At 39.0% G+C, this 16050-nt stretch overlaps 1 protein-coding gene across 2 annotated transcripts in view; it reads left to right on the forward strand.

The window, feature by feature from the left end:
- fxyd5 (FXYD domain containing ion transport regulator 5) overlaps window positions 1-16050 on the forward strand; it is a 48654-nt gene that overhangs the window by 10118 nt on the left and 22486 nt on the right. For both annotated transcript variants that reach the window (XM_060897687.1, XM_060897688.1), the window contains 5 exons: window positions 3138-3218; window positions 7065-7223; window positions 12887-12955; window positions 14301-14330; window positions 15439-15513. In XM_060897687.1, the coding sequence (XP_060753670.1) occupies window positions 3138-3218; window positions 7065-7223; window positions 12887-12955; window positions 14301-14330; window positions 15439-15513 (414 nt within the window). The remainder of the gene's footprint in view (window positions 1-3137; window positions 3219-7064; window positions 7224-12886; window positions 12956-14300; window positions 14331-15438; window positions 15514-16050) is intronic.

The following is a 16050-nucleotide window of genomic DNA, read 5'->3' on the forward strand; positions in this document are numbered from 1 at the left end:
ATTAACTTGACTTATAAGCAAGGTCCATATATTTTCAATAAGGTTGAAGTCAGGACTTGTTTTAAAGGTCCCATGGCATGAAATTTTCACTTTCTGAGGTTTTTTAACGTTAAAATGAGTTCCTCTGACCTTCTTAAGTCACCCCAGTGGCTAGAAATTTCATAATGTGTATACCAAACTATGCCCAACATTTGAGAATGGCGCGTCAAAACGGCGAGTTAATAAACTCTTTCCTTGCCTACGTCAGCAAGGGAGATGATCCCCACGCCCCCCCTCTGGATTCCCACCCACTGTATGGATTGCCCGCCCAGCTCAAAAGTTGCTGTTTGTCCTACCAAGCCTACTGCGTATGCGCAGAAAACATGACTACATTTTGTAGTGAGGAGCCCATAGAAGACACAACATGGAAATTGCGCTGTACATGGATGTGACAACACAGAAAGGAGTCTGTTTTTACTGCCGACGGGAGAGCCCCTGAAGACACAGTGGCTTAATTTTATTTACTTCAATAATACGCCATCGAGTCTACCTAAGACGGTGTATGTTTGTCAGAAGCATTTTCCTGATGAATGTTTCCACAACTTGGGACAGTAGGGCAGGTTTTGCACATCAACTGTCACTGAAGCCTGGGTCTGTGCCAAGCATCCCTGGCGCATCAGCAACAAACACCGAACAAGTAAGTGTATAACTGGTCATTTTGCTGTGTTTTAAAATCAGTGCGTTAGCCTAGCAATGGCTACATTAGCTGTGCAGCTAACCGCTTCCTGCAGTTAGCCAGGTACATGGGCTCGAGTTGTACCATTTTTTTAGATAGGGCAGACGGACCAGGGCATTCGCCCGCCTGGCCGTGCCCGACGAGGAGCGCTCTCGGCCAGCTTGGGAGGCAGACGGCAGCCCCTCCTGGAAGTACAGTTTTACCATGGGCCTCATGCGGAAAAAAATGACAAAGTCCCACTGCTCAGTTTTACCATGGGCCTCAGGCGGGAAAAAATGACAAAGTACCAGTTTTACCATGGGCTCGAGTTGTACCATTTTTTTAGACAGGGCGGACGGACCAGGACATTCGCCCGCCTGGCTGTGCCCGACGAGGAGCGCTCTCGGCCGGCTTGGGAGGCAGACGGCAGCCCCTCCCCCCATGGCACGCCCCCACCATCTACCCTTCCCCGCCTCCTGCTTCTCATTAGCAAAACAACGCACTGGGAAAAGCGCTGAAATGGGGCTTTCTCCCAGGAGGCTATATCTACGTACCGAGGGTTCATTTCAAGAAAGGCTGCGGATATAACATCCGGAAGCCTCCACGAGCCCGTTTAAAGCATCAACAAACCACCATGCCATGGGACCTTTAAGCTTACCATAATGTTAGCCTGCTTTATCCTCCACAACTAGCTCTGATTAGTTTGCGTTCACTGTCCTGTTGTAACTCCGAAGTCCCAAGTTGTGTTCAAGTTTCTGATGGTTTATGCTGAAGAATTCTGAAGTCATCCTCCTTCTTCATTATTCCATCCACTTTGTGCAATGAATCAATTCCACTGGCAACAAAACAGCCCCAGAGCATGATGATCCTACCACCAGCTGGTACAGTGTCCCTCTGAACATGGTCATTGTGGCCAAACAACTCAATTTTTGTCTCATCTGACCATACAGCTATCCTCCAGAAGGCTTTTTCTTTGTCTGTGTGGTCAGCTTCAAACTTTAGTTAAGCTTGAAGTTGTCAGTTTTGGAGCAGGGGGTTATTTCTTGGATAGCAGCCCCTTAGTCCATGGTGATGTAAAACTTACTGAACTGTAGACAATGATCCATCAGCCTCCAGTTCATGGCAGGGCTGTGTCATGGTGATTCCCAGGTTGTTCCTGACCATCTGAACCAATTTCCTTTCAGCTGAGGGTGACAGTTTGGGTTTTCTTGAAGCAAAGTGGCTTGGCAAAGTGACTACACCTCACAATAACTTGGATATAATTGTTTGAACTGAGCTTGGAATTTGCAGGTGTTTAGAAATGGCTCTAAGAGGCATTCCGGAGTTGTGTACATCTGCGATCCTCTTTCTCAGATCTGGCCTGTGCTCCTTGGACTTTCCCATTTTACTGTGTGTTGGTCAATCCAATGAGTGCTGTAAACAAACCCTTTTTATGAAGACACAGAGAAGTGACCAGCTGTAGTCAATTATGATCACTAACAGGAAGTTAAGAGCCCTTGGCCTTGGCAAGATAAGAGACATTTTGGAAGTTTCAGCACCTCTAAATTAATAATCTCAGTGAGCATAGGTAAATTTTTGACCCTGTATGTATAATTTTGAACCTGTGTTGATTTCAGAAAACCCAAAGAAAATTAAAACTTGTGCACCAAATTCTAGTGGTTTTTTTTTATTAAAGATGTATGCTATACAATCATTCTACCACAGAAAAAGAACAGTTCAAAGAAATTAATGAAAGCCCAAATATTGCCAGGACATTCATATCCAAGATGACAGTCATGTCACTGTATATAAACTTTTGACCACAACTGTATTTGCATTCATCTGAAAACAGCCAACTTTATTTGTTATCCAAAGCTTGTATTGGCTGCTATATATTTTTTCCTTCTAGGAGTTTCAAACTCCAAAATAGCACTGCTTCCATTTGCATAAATTATGATAAAGCAGTGGGGTGGCATGGTGGGCTAGTGGTTAGTACTGTCGCCTCACAGCAAGAAGGTTCTGGGTTCATGCCCAGTGGCTGACAGGGGCCTTTCTGTGTGGAGTTTGCATGTTCTCCCCGTGTCTGTGTGGGTTTCCTCCGGGTGCTCTGGTTTCCCCCACAGTCCAAAGACATGCATGTTAGGCTAATCGGTGGCTCTAAATTGACCGTAGGTGTGAATGATTGTGTATCTCTATGTGTCGGCCCTGCAATGATCTGGTGACTTGTCCAGGGTGTACCCTGCCTCTCGCCCATAGTCAGCTGGGATAGGCTCCAGCTTGTCCATAACCCTGCACAGGATAAGTGGTTATGGATAATGGATGGGTGGATGATAAAGCAGTTAATGTTTTTTGGTTGCTAGTAGGTTCCCACCTGCCTTGGGAGATTTTTGGCACTTAGAATGCACAGTTAAATGCTTACAGTAAGTATTGAGGCTTCTCACATGTTTATTCCATTGTTCCAAAGCTGATGGAAATGATTCGCTGTCACTGGATGCCCAAACTTCACAACCTTCTGTCACCACAGACCTTACATCAGCTGAGACAGGTAATCTTTCTCATTTCTCATTGCCCTATTGCTTTACCTAGAAACATTTGAGTGTAACCTACATTTATTTTATGTGTTGCTACTGCAGAATTTCCTGTATGAATTTAGGGTGGTATGCAGTGTTAACAATTCAAGTTCATATTCTATATGTAAGTAGTGAGGCAGAAAAAAAAGCAATATATAAAATACATAAATGTAAAATGCATAAAATAAAGCCACATATAGACTAATAGAATTAAAGCAAATTCAAAGAAGGCAAATATTCAGATGAACATCTGTGTTGTCAGGGGAAATAAAGCACTAAACCATACCTTTCCTTGTGGCTTGTACCCTTTTGCTCCAAATAATCTTATCTTTTTAATTTTAAAGTGTATCTTTCACATGAAGATGTGAATATGTTGCACATTAAAAAAAAATTATTTAAGGTTCATATTCGAACATACTGAATAAATATTTATATTTTACAGTAAAACTTTAAAGGCAGACTAAATGCACAACTTTTAGTAAAACAAATATACTACAGGTATTACTCTCTCTCACATATATATATATATATATATATATATATATATATATATATATATATATATATTTAGGGCTGTCGACGTTAATGCGATAATAACGCATTAACGCGATCTCAATTTATCGCGATTAAAAAAATAGTTAACGCAAATTCTAATTTGGCCCTGCGAGTCACCTGTAGTTCATGTTGAGGCTTGTCGCGCGCTGCTTCAATCAGACCCTCCAGGATTTCGCAATGTTGCGATTTGCAACTTCAATGCAAATTCAACCAATCCCTGCGAATTCAGGGTGGTGTTGCAATTATATCCAATCACCACAACTTTCCCGCAAATTTAACCAATCATTGGCGTCGTCTTGAGGTGACGTCGACAAACTACCTTCCACCTTACTTCCGTGTATACGTTCAAGAGAAGCAGCATGTGTGCGAGTCAGTGTTTATGTAGGCTTAAATTCTGTTAGTGAAAGTGTGTTATGTTTACAGTGAAGGACTGTGTGCACTTTACATTATTTTTTTAATTAATACAAGAAATTAATGGATGCCAACATTTTTACCAAAATGGTATTTTATTTTCCATTGTTTAGGCAGCTTCAGCATCATACTGTGAGATTCTGTTCAAATTGTTTTTTTTTTCTTCTATGAAGCCTGAGCCATTTATTTTATTAGTTTATAATTATTGTTTAATTTAGTCTTCAGGAGAGACTGCCTGCACACAGTACTAGTATTAATAGTTTTTTTTTTTCTTACATGAAAGCTGAGGCATTTATCTCATCTCATCTCATTATCTCTAGCCGCTTTATCCTTCTACAGGGTCGCAGGCAAGCTGGAGCCTGTCCCAGCTGACTACGGGTGAAAGGCGGGGTACACCCTGGACAAGTCGCCAGGTCATCACAGGGCTGACACATAGACACAGACAACCATTCACACTCACATTCACACCTACGGTCAATTTAGAGTCACCAGTTAACCTAACCTGCATGTCTTTGGACTGTGGGGGAAACCGGAGCACCCGGAGGAAACCCACGCGGACACGGGGAGAACATGCAAACTCCACACAGAAAGGCCCTCGCCGGCCCCGGGGCTCGAACCCAGGACCTTCTTGCTGTGAGGCGACAGCGCTAACCACTACACCACCGTGCTGAGGCATTTATATTATATTTTAAGGTAACTTCATGTTGTGCTGTGAGGTTATATGCACTTTAACTTTTGAACCAACAGGTGCATTTGGATAAGTAAAGCCTATTTTTCTGCATTTTTGTAGTCTTGGTAATCTTTTATATTGGTAAAGTTGTTTATAGGACCATTTCTCAGTGTCTTTGTTTTTTTAATCAATAGTTTTTCAGTAATACCTTAATATTTAACATATCACTCAATTTTAATCACAAAAAGAGAAAATCGCAACAATTTCTCTCAACTTTCACTTCCTCCCGCAATGTAATCGCAACAAAAACCTAAAAAACACCGCAACTTTCATCGCAATTTTTTGGAAAACCCCCGCAACATCAGACATTTTAGCCCGCAACAATCTCAAAAAAGGCCCGCGAAATCCTGGGGGGACTGATCAATAAGAGTAAGTGTGAGTGATGGAGAAAGGTCTGTTAAACGGGAAGTTTCATTTCAAAAGTTTCATTTCAAAAGTAAAGTGTGATTGAGTTGGTTTTGGTATGCACTTTGCAGTTCTAAAATACTTTTGTAAAGTGAGATTTCAGTATGCTGTAGCACTGTGATATGACACTAAATGTCTTTATTGAAGTCCAACTGCAATTTATTTTTGTTTGCACAGTACTGTGAAGTCCTATAGGCCGTGACTGAATACAACTCCAGCACAATTGAAGTTTTATTTCATTTTTATTTTCTTTTGTCACACATGTCTGAACTGAGACACAGTAGTATGTGACTACATGTTTTATATTTGAGACTACAGCTCCCTAATCCATCACAAAATCCAAGTTTGTGTTTTGTACTGTATGTTCAGTACTGCCTAGTATGTGAGTGAATAAACTCCCTTACCATTTTCTCTTGTCCCAGCAGTTTTTAACAAGTACTTTTAGCATAAAATGTGTTCATTTTAATTGTAACATTTCACTTTAAAAGCCTTATTCATTTACATAGAGTTTAAAAAATGCAATTAACTATATGAAATTCTGAGATTAATCGCGATTAAATTTTTTAATCGTTTGACAGCCCTTATATATATATATATATATATATATATATATATATATATATATATATATATACACACACACACACACACACACACAGGGGGCTGCAAAAGTAGGTATACAGTAAGGATTATTCCAGTATTACCAGTATTATAATAGTGGTGCTAGGTTTCATTTAACACTAATGTTTTTGTGAACGTTTTGTTCTTCATTACTGTATACCTACTTTTGCAGCCCCATATGCCCTCAGAATTATTTTAAAAAAGAATCTCAAACCTGCATAGTGATAAGTATTCGCAATCCAAATGAGATTAGAGCTAAACTAGATAAATTTATATTTTTAACTTTCCATAGCTCACACTAAATGTGTTAAATAGGGTACACCTCTGTGTTTGCACAATACGTATTTCTGACTTTGGAAAGTCTGACAGTGTAAATGGCAGATCAGATCAGATCAGAAAGCCAAGGAATTGTCTGTGAAGCTTCAAGATAAAGGCGTTAGCTGGGGGGGATGGAGAAGTTTATTAAAACATTGGAACAGTTTTGATCCTTCCTAGGAGCACTGTGAAATCTGTAATAACAAAGTGGCACAACCCAGACACTACCAAGATCAGGCCAAACTGAGTGTTTCAGCAAGAAGGGCAGGTGTCAGAAAAGTGTCTAAGGGCCAAGCAACAACACTGAAAGGGTTACTGAGATCACTGGCTGAAACAGGAGAGTCTGTGCAGACCTCAACAATATCATCAGTTCTTCTCAGATCCAGCCTCTATGAGAGTGAAAATCTGAGAAAAATGTTTTGTGGTCTGATGAGACTAAAGTTGAGCCATTTCGTCAACACCCATGTAACACCATTGGTGGTCACATCATGCTGTAGGGTTGCTTCCTGCAGGAGGAGTTGGAAAGATTATTGCTAACACAGGTAATATGGATGGAGCCAAAGAGAAGCACACTGTTGAGGAGAACCTGCATTTTGGTTAGAAATTACTTTTTGGAGGCTCTATATATGATATGATATGACCATGATATGATATGACATGATATTGTGTATCGGTTTAACAATGGAGTATGGATTGGCACAATTTTGATGCTGACTCCTCACTACTTAACTCCCATATGGAGTCTGTATGCAATAATTAAGATGGTTCTCTTGTCCATTCCCAGATGGAGTGAAAGCAACCGACCTTAGAATAACTGCATCACCCCTCGATGTCCAGCACACTAATGAGATAACTGCAGGCGTTACAGTCACTGTTCCAGTGAGTTCCATGAACCCAGACAGCAATGAAAATGAGATCAATGCCACTGCGGAAACAACACGAGGTAATGCCATCAGTCCTATTTTAATGCTACATTTAAAATCCGTAATTGAATAGAATAAACTATTTCAAGACCAGATCCAGTGGGCATTAGCTAGGGGTTTTTGGGGATATTGTTCAATAGAGTAGGTCTACTTTCACATTAGCTATCATGAGCCACATGACAGAAGTAAAGGGTCATTGTCATTCCTCTTACATCATAGAAACATGCCGTGGATTGTACAAATGTCTGATAAAAAGCATGGCGTTTTGTTATTTAGCAATTTGGAATGACCTTTTATGAAACCAGATGCTGTTGTGAAAAGCAAGAAAAAAAATCAAGAATATCAAGAGGATAATAATAATAATAATAATAATAATAATAATAATAAAAGGGTAAAATATTTGGACAAATATTTGTATTGTAAAAGTTCAAGTGACCAAGACAGCACAAAAATATCAGCATAAATTCAGTGGAATGATGAAATATGGAAGTTTTTATCACTTCTTAGATAGATTAGCATTCCCTGACATTCTTGAAATTTAAGCTCACCCTTTGGTTGCCACCACGAAAATGTCAACACTGAATGAAGGAGGAAAACACTTGGAGGCATACTATTATAGGAAAATAATCAACAAAGGCATAATGCGACCAAACATGAACTTTAACACTGTGTCCTGAAGTTTTTGTTTTCTTTATATACCACAGCATTGCACCAACAATAACAATATTTTGTCCAATTATGTATATAATTTTAAATTCATTAAATTTAATCATAGCAGCTATTTAACAGTCATTCCATGAAATTGAGTCGTAAATGAGCTGATAGCCGATGAGTCTCGTAGTGCCGAGTCGGTTAAAAGCCATGTACGACAAGATTGAATGAAATAACTGTTTTATTCTATCCACATTCGCTGGATTTTGAGAAACAGAGCATTTTTATTTTTTGCAAATGCGATACATAAAAACTTTATGCAACACATCCAACAAAATAATTTCTGTTTAGAATGTAAACAAACCAGCGAAATGACAGTAGCAATTTGTGAAAAATGCAATAATAATGATTCTTGAAAAATAAAAGAAAAAATATGCTCTTACCATCAGATACTTTTATTCTATATTTTGTTGCATTTTTTGTATTTTTTGGCTTTTGTTTATGAGCAGAGTTTTAATTTCATCATTGGTTGGTTCAGCAATATGCTCTGCCATTTTGTTTTTCTTTACTCACGGTATATGAGCTGATATCCTAGTAGTAGAATAGCTGATCAGAGTGCGCAATTGCTCATATTCAGTGAATGTAGCTAGAATAAAAACAATTGTTCTTCACCACCACTTATATTCTCTCTTGAAGTTGACAAGAGAAAAATGCATGTCATTTACTAAGTCCTTTGTCCTGAAAACTTTTTCATGGCAAAATATTTATAGCCCTGAATATTACAAAGCTTTCACACTGAAGACTCCTTCCAAAAATGCTACGTAAATGTCTCCTCACTGAAAATTTCACCATATTTCGACAATTAGTAGTGGGTGGCATGGTGGTGCAATGGTGAGCACTGTTGCCTAACAGTGAGAAGGTTCTGTGTTCAAACCTCATGGCTGATAGTGACCTTTCTCTGTGGAGTTTACATGGTCTTGCCATTTCCTCCAGATACTCTGTTTTCCCCCCACAATCAAAAGACATGTGGTTAGTTTAACTGCCTACTCTAAATTGCTCATGTGTGTGAATGGTTGAGTGGGAACTGATCTTCGTCCTCAATGTCCACTCTGAACTTTGGACCTTGGGTAGTTCTCCTAACCAAACAAACAAATCTGCAGTAAACAGAGGTGGACAGTAACAAAGTACATTTACTTGAGTACTGTACTTAAGTTAGGGTGACCAGATTTCCCTAGTCTGAAACCGGGACACTTTTGCGCGCGACCATGCTCGTGCACGCACACCTTTTTTTTACATAAACGTGACACTCAGAGAGGTGCTCTTATCATTTTGTTGAAGCTCGCATTTATCAACATCTCACATGAAATAAAACAAACAGGCATTTTGTTATCTAGTAGCATGGTGGTATACAGATCAGTTAAATTATGGTCAGACAACAGATTTTGTAATGGCTGAGAATAGGCCAGGCTATGTCCATAGGCCAAATTTAAACTGATTTATTTCACCTGTTTGTGAGAACACCAAGAAGAATGCACATGTAGGCTATATCTCTAAAATTGTATGCACTATAGCATGAACTTAAAAAGTAGATATGTGACCTCAACATAGCCTAGGTCAGAATCAACCTTACTAACCATTCCCCACAACTGAATGAATAAAGCAAGAAGATGTGTACAAAAGTGAACACTTTAATGGAAGGTGCAACAAGCTGTTCAACACAGCAATACGGCCAAACTGTCAGAATGGTATGTTAAACAGAAACAAAAAAGAGACAAGTGATTTGAGAATATATACTACGGAAGCCGAGAGAGGCTCTTCATATAATCCTTTTTTTTTATTCACCTTGTTATCCCGAGATAACGACATAATTTATTCGAGATCTCGAGAAAACAACACAACTAATTCGAGATCTCGAGAAAACAAAACCGTTATTCTGAGATCTCGAGAAAACAAAACAATTATTCCGTGATCTCGAGAAAACAAAACAATTATTTCATGATCTCGAGTAAACAGCTGAGAAATGGTTCATTCAGGTGCGCCAAGAGACTTGTGATATGCTGACTTTGGGGCTATTTCTCATTCTGTATAGACGCAACTTTGGTCATTAGAATGTCTGGAATAATCGATCACCTAATAAGGCAATATTTTGATCAGGGGTTGACACAGGGAGAGATTGCATTAAGTCTTTTAATAAGGGATAATTTCAAAATTAGTCCGCGGCACCTTCGCAGAAGACTGGCCCGGCTTCGTCTCTACCGACGGAGATACAGTGATCCAGCTGAGATCATGAAATAATTGTTTTTGTTTTCTCAAGATTTCGAATTAACGGTTTTGCTTTCTCAAGATCTCGAATTAATTATGTCGTTATCTCGGGATAACAAGGTGAATAAAAAAAGATTATATGAAGGGCCTCTCGCGGCTTCCATAAATATACACTCAAACAATACAGCAATAAATGAGGAGAGGGGCGGCAGCCCGAGGAAAGCCCCCACAGGAGCGCACAGCATTTGCAGCATAGGCTACCCAACTCAGTACAAGAACAAAGCACTTACAGTGTGTGCAGTAGGCTTCGTGCGCATTGTTCTGCACCTCTCGGAGGAAGGGGTAGGTGCCCTGTAAACCTTTGGAAAAGGTACATTTTCTTTTCAGCATAATTGCTGCGGCATTACTGCTGCTAGCTGCTAGACAAAGAACATTCGCGCCAGTTAATGTTTATTTTATTGTTGCATGGCAACACGTTCTGTTGTCTGGAATAATGTGGCTAAATAAACACCCATGCCACAGGGCCGGGGGCAGTAACCAGGAAAGTTTGCGATTCCTGTCAATTCATCAAAATAGTAAATGCAGACATTTCTCTGCTAATGATTCCCACGCTGCTCAGTCGTAAATGTCGCGAGTGGCGAAAACCGGGACATATCCGTGTCCCGACAGACTTTTGTCAGGACTCGGGACACACAACCCCAAATCGGGACTGTCCCGGTAAAACTGGGACGTCTGGTCACCCTAACTTAAGTACATTTTTTGAGTATCTGTACTTTACTTGAGTATTATTTTTTTGGAAACTTATGACTTTAACTTCACTACATTTGAAAGACAAATATCGTACTTTTCACTCCACTACATTTCTGTCAAGGTCCTCATTACTCGTTACTATGAGGCAGCTTTGAAAGTGGATGTTTTTTCTTTTCTAAAACGCGATTTTTTTTTCACAGGTGACACTGAAACAGCCTATCAGTAATCACTAGGGTCACGTCACATCCATAGACTGTATAAAATCAATTTCAATGATTTCTCTGCAGCATTATTTGAACACAATCAGTTGATGGCAGAATGGAAGGAGGCAGTTCTTCTGGAGAATGCATGCACCCGTGGACCATACCTAGAACCCATGTTTCAGTTTTCTGAAAGGAATAGAACTGTTTCATTTTAAATGTTTGCTTTGTTTGCTTAAAATGAACCACATCACGGCCTACAAAAACTCACCGTCTAACCTGTGGAAGCATATTGAGGTATATAAACATTTTATTCCAAGAGAAAGCTTGAAGTGAAATTATCTGTGCTTTAAGAGCTAGCGATAATGTTGCAATACCTGTGCAGTCTGGTGAGTCAAGGTGCCATCGCATTGTCCATGACTAATGTTAACACATAGCTAGTTAACTTGGACACTGTTAGTTAGCATGTAAAATTGGAGTTACGCTAACATGAATAACGTTAACTTATCTGAAGTCCTTTCAGGAATATGTTTGCCAAATAAACAAAATGTAGAAATCTTTCTTTTCTAGTAGTGTTAGCTACCCAATATGATTTTGAGTTTGGAAAGCGTTTGCTAGCATGTCAGGTGGAGTTTCACTAACTAGCTAGCTTAACATTAAACCACCATGATGGCACAGCACGCGTTCATTTTGTGAATTCACAAAATAATCCAGTCGATCGCTTCAGAGGCATTAGGTTTTGTAAGCATTGTGGCAATCATACAACAATGTGTTGACAGAAAATGTACTTGTAATACTTAAGTACTTTTAAAAGCAAGTACTGTACTTCAGTACTTTAACTGAAGTAAACATTTGACTGGAGAACTTTCACTTGTATCGGAGTAACATTTGACCAGTGGGATCTGTACTTTGACTTAAGTAATGAAGTTGGGTACTTTGTCCATGTCTGGCAGTAAACAGTCAAGTATGGCTGACATACGAGAAGGAGAACATTTACATGGTTTTTTTGTAATCCATTTTTTGGGGAAACATCCATTATACGTTTCTGTAGGTACAATAACATATTGGAATGAGTGCATTAATACAAACCTGTGATTTGCCATAAAGTCGCTTCTTAATCAGAATCAAATAACAGATCAGTATCAAGATTTTAACAGCATTAATGGTGTAAACCTGACCTATTAAAGTCCTTTTTAACGTCAACTGACATTATATATATATATATATATATATATATATATATATATATATATATATATATTTATATATATATATATATATATTTATTTTTTCTTCCCAGTGAGTGTTTAGAAGGCTGTGAATTCCTTAGGGAAAATAAAGCAGGGTGACTGTCACTCTGCAGTGCATACCAAGGGCACTTGTAACTCAAAAACTAATTAGCAGGTAATTAGAAAAATGTTCAACCCTCGTCGAATGTTGAGAGGCTTAAAGATATGTAGGATTTCTGCTAGTATGCTTTATGGCATGCCATTAAACTGAGCACATACCCTCAGAGAGCCACATTATTGAAATATATTAAAAATCAATTTGAAAGACAGGTCAGAGAGAAAATGAGTGCACCTGGAAATTAATTAGAAGTAATTATGGATGGAGCCATATGAGTGCGATAAGAAGACTATACCTCCCAGGCGAAGAGTCTAATAAGAGCTGGATATCACCATGCATTGTGAACATTCTTCTCTTCATAGGAAGGAAATTATTTGCCACATATGCAAAATGGGGGAAAAAAAGGCCATTTATGTGTATTCAGTATTCAGTAGTTTCTCTCTTTCAGTTTCTGTATTTCTCTAACATTGCAGCTACACTTGCCACCACAGTTCCAGTGACCACCACCCCAAAACATAGCAACACTCCGGATACAAAATGGGGTAAAGTGAATTAATCTCTCTCTCTCTCTCTCTCTCTCTCTCTCTCTGTGTGTGTGTGTGTGTGTGTCCTTTTTCTCTTGGATACTTCTCTCATTATCGCATCACTGTAGCTGACAGTGTACATTAACAGCTCCCTGTTCATGGACCAATGCACGCTGTTAAAGCAGTAGCACGTCCACTCTGGCTATTTCAGGACTAGTTAAATAGGGATTCACTGCTCAGACGGATGAGTGCATATCTGCTCATCATCTGCAGTTTGCTAAAGATCACGTGGACAAGCCAGAAGGCTATTGGAAAAATGTTTTGTGGACGGATGAGACCAAAATAGAACTTTTTGGTTTAAACAAGAAGTGTTATGTTTGGAGAAAGGAAAACACTGCATTCAAGCATAAGAACCGTATCCCATCTGTGAAACATGGTGGTGGTAGTATCATGGTTTGGGCCTGTTTTGCTGCATCTGGGCCAGGACGGCTTGCCGTCATTGATGGAACAATGACTTCTGATTTATACCAGTGAATTTTAAAGGAAAATGTCAGGACATCTGTCCATGAACTGAATCTCAAGAGAAGGTGGGTCATGCAGCAAGACAATGACCCTAAGCACACAAGTCGTTCTACGAAAGAATGGTTAAAGAAGAATAAAGTTAATGTTTTGGAATGGCCAAGTCAAAGTCCTGACCTTAATCCAATGGAAATGTTGTGGAAGGACCTGAAGCGAGCAGTTCATGTGAGGAAACCCACCAACATCCCAGAGTTGAAGCTGTTCTGTACGGAGGAATGGGCTAAAATTCCTCCAAGCCAGTGTGCAGGACTGATCAACAGTTACCGGAAATGTTTAGTTGCACTTATTGCTGCACAAGGGGGTCAAACCAGATACTGAAAGCAAAGGTTCGCATACTTTTGCCAATCACAGATATGTAATATTGGATCATTTTCCTCAAGAAATAAATGATCAAGTATAATATTTTTGTCTCATTTGTTAAACTGGCTTCTTTTTATCTACTTTTAGGACTTGTGTGAAAATCGGATGATGTTTTAGGTCATATTTATGCAGAAATATAGAAAATTCTAAAGGGTTCACAAACTTTCAAGCACCACTGTAAGTTTCAAATGAAGCAAATTGCATGTCTAAGACTCAGATGGGTGGAGTGTTCAGTTCTTTCTGGATGCAGAGTTTTATATTAGAAGTGATTTGGATGAATGTATAGGTCCAAGTTAATTAGCATATTTGTGATGCTGCGCTACATGTTATTAATGAATCAAATGATGTTACGTTAATTTTAAGTTGTCATTAATTACATTTGCTGCAAAGTTGTACCAATCCTGATGTGGTATTTTCTCCACAGATGATAAATGGGATGCGCCCTTCATATATGGTAAGTGCATCACTCTATTCTTATTATTATTATTATTATTATTATTATTATTATTATTATTATGTTGAAAGAGCTGGAGTCCTGGACAATATTCAAACATGTAATGTTAGTTGAAGCCGATTCAGGTTTTCTCAAAATTGATTAAAGTTTCTGACTGCAAAGTTGAATTCTGGGCAAAATGTTCTATTTCTATTGCTGTTAGAGTTTTGAGATGTTTCACTGCTGCACACAACGTGTATCCTATTTGTAAATGTTTTTCCGAGATAAAATCCATCCCGCATTTTACGATTCTGGTGATTGCCGAAGCAAGTGAGCAATAATATCACATGACCACCATGGGGTGTGTTTGACCTACTTTTAACCAAAACAAGTCAGTGTGGGCAAACATGGTGGACTCGGCTCCCCCGCCAACTAAACGCCAGTGGAAAATAAACAGAAAGCCTGCCTAGTGAGTACAACTGCAAGATAGAGCAAGGTTAGATGACATGACGTCATTTTTCTGGACAGGTAACTAAATCATTCTAGCTAGCGCTTAGCTATCTTAGCTTGAGAATGTATGAGCTTGAGTCCACGGTAGTGAGTATGGAGTTCTACACCTAAAGTTTTACAGAGCAAGAAATGATAACACAAAGTCAGTAACAGAGAAAATATATATTCATCTTTTGTTTCATGGATCTATTAGCGAATGTCAACCACAAATTACATCCCTGCGACTCAAAAATCTCCGAGGTTGATGCAGAGTCAAGATGTTTTCCACACATCACCATCTTGGTGTGACAGTTCTACAGTTATGCTAATTAGCTAAAGTTACTCACGTTCGGCTGTTTCCGTAGAGCCACTTGTTTATCTCAAGTGGTAGGAAAACGGTCCTGAAACAGAGGAAAGCAACCCTCAGCACATCAAAATGATCACATCATGATCTTGTCTTGTGAGACATAGGAAAATGGCATGCACTATAAAAAATTTAAAAATTTCCAATGACTTTGCAGTCGGCGTCATTAATCAGTGAGTGTTTTTGAGCTCCTATTTAGTAAAAAAGACACTTATTTTCCCCCTGGGGTCTAGCATAAGTGTATGCATTTTTGTTTGTTTTTCTTTTTCTCCACAGATTATAGCTCATTGAGGCAAGGAGGGCTAATTATTGCTACTGTGCTCTTCCTGTTGGGCATCATGGTGATTACATGTGAGTAAATTACAAAGTTTCTGTTATGATCTTCTGATTTAATTGCAGTAATGTACTACAATATGTCTGCCAGTTACATTTGTGCACATCAGGCCTCTTTTATCAATCTTTTAGTGAAGTCGTGTGTAAATGTTTGCATAAGCCAAACCGAAGTAAAAGTTTCTGCTTGATTTACAAAAGTTTCAGAAAAGTTTCATTTTGCATATGATGCATAAAATGCATTGCATGTTCCTGACCCAGCTCATTTGAATTTAGTGATACCCACCAACTCCATAAAAGGTAAATTGCACCGGCAGCAGAAAACACAAAATGAACAATGAGGGTAAATCTTGAAAGGCAGGAATGTACGTTATTTTGACTCAAGTGGATGCCAATTAAATATTTATATCTAATGTTAAAACAGTAAGTGTGTGCTAAATCTTCCATCAGTGGAGACATTTATAGCTTACAATTTTGCACAGACAGACGGCAGATCCTTCGTTTATACAGCATCACTTGTTTTGTGTTGTATTTGTGTTAATTTAGGGCTTTGTGTTG

This window comes from Neoarius graeffei, chromosome 17, assembly GCF_027579695.1.
Source record: "Neoarius graeffei isolate fNeoGra1 chromosome 17, fNeoGra1.pri, whole genome shotgun sequence".
Lineage (NCBI taxonomy): Eukaryota > Metazoa > Chordata > Actinopteri > Siluriformes > Ariidae > Neoarius > Neoarius graeffei.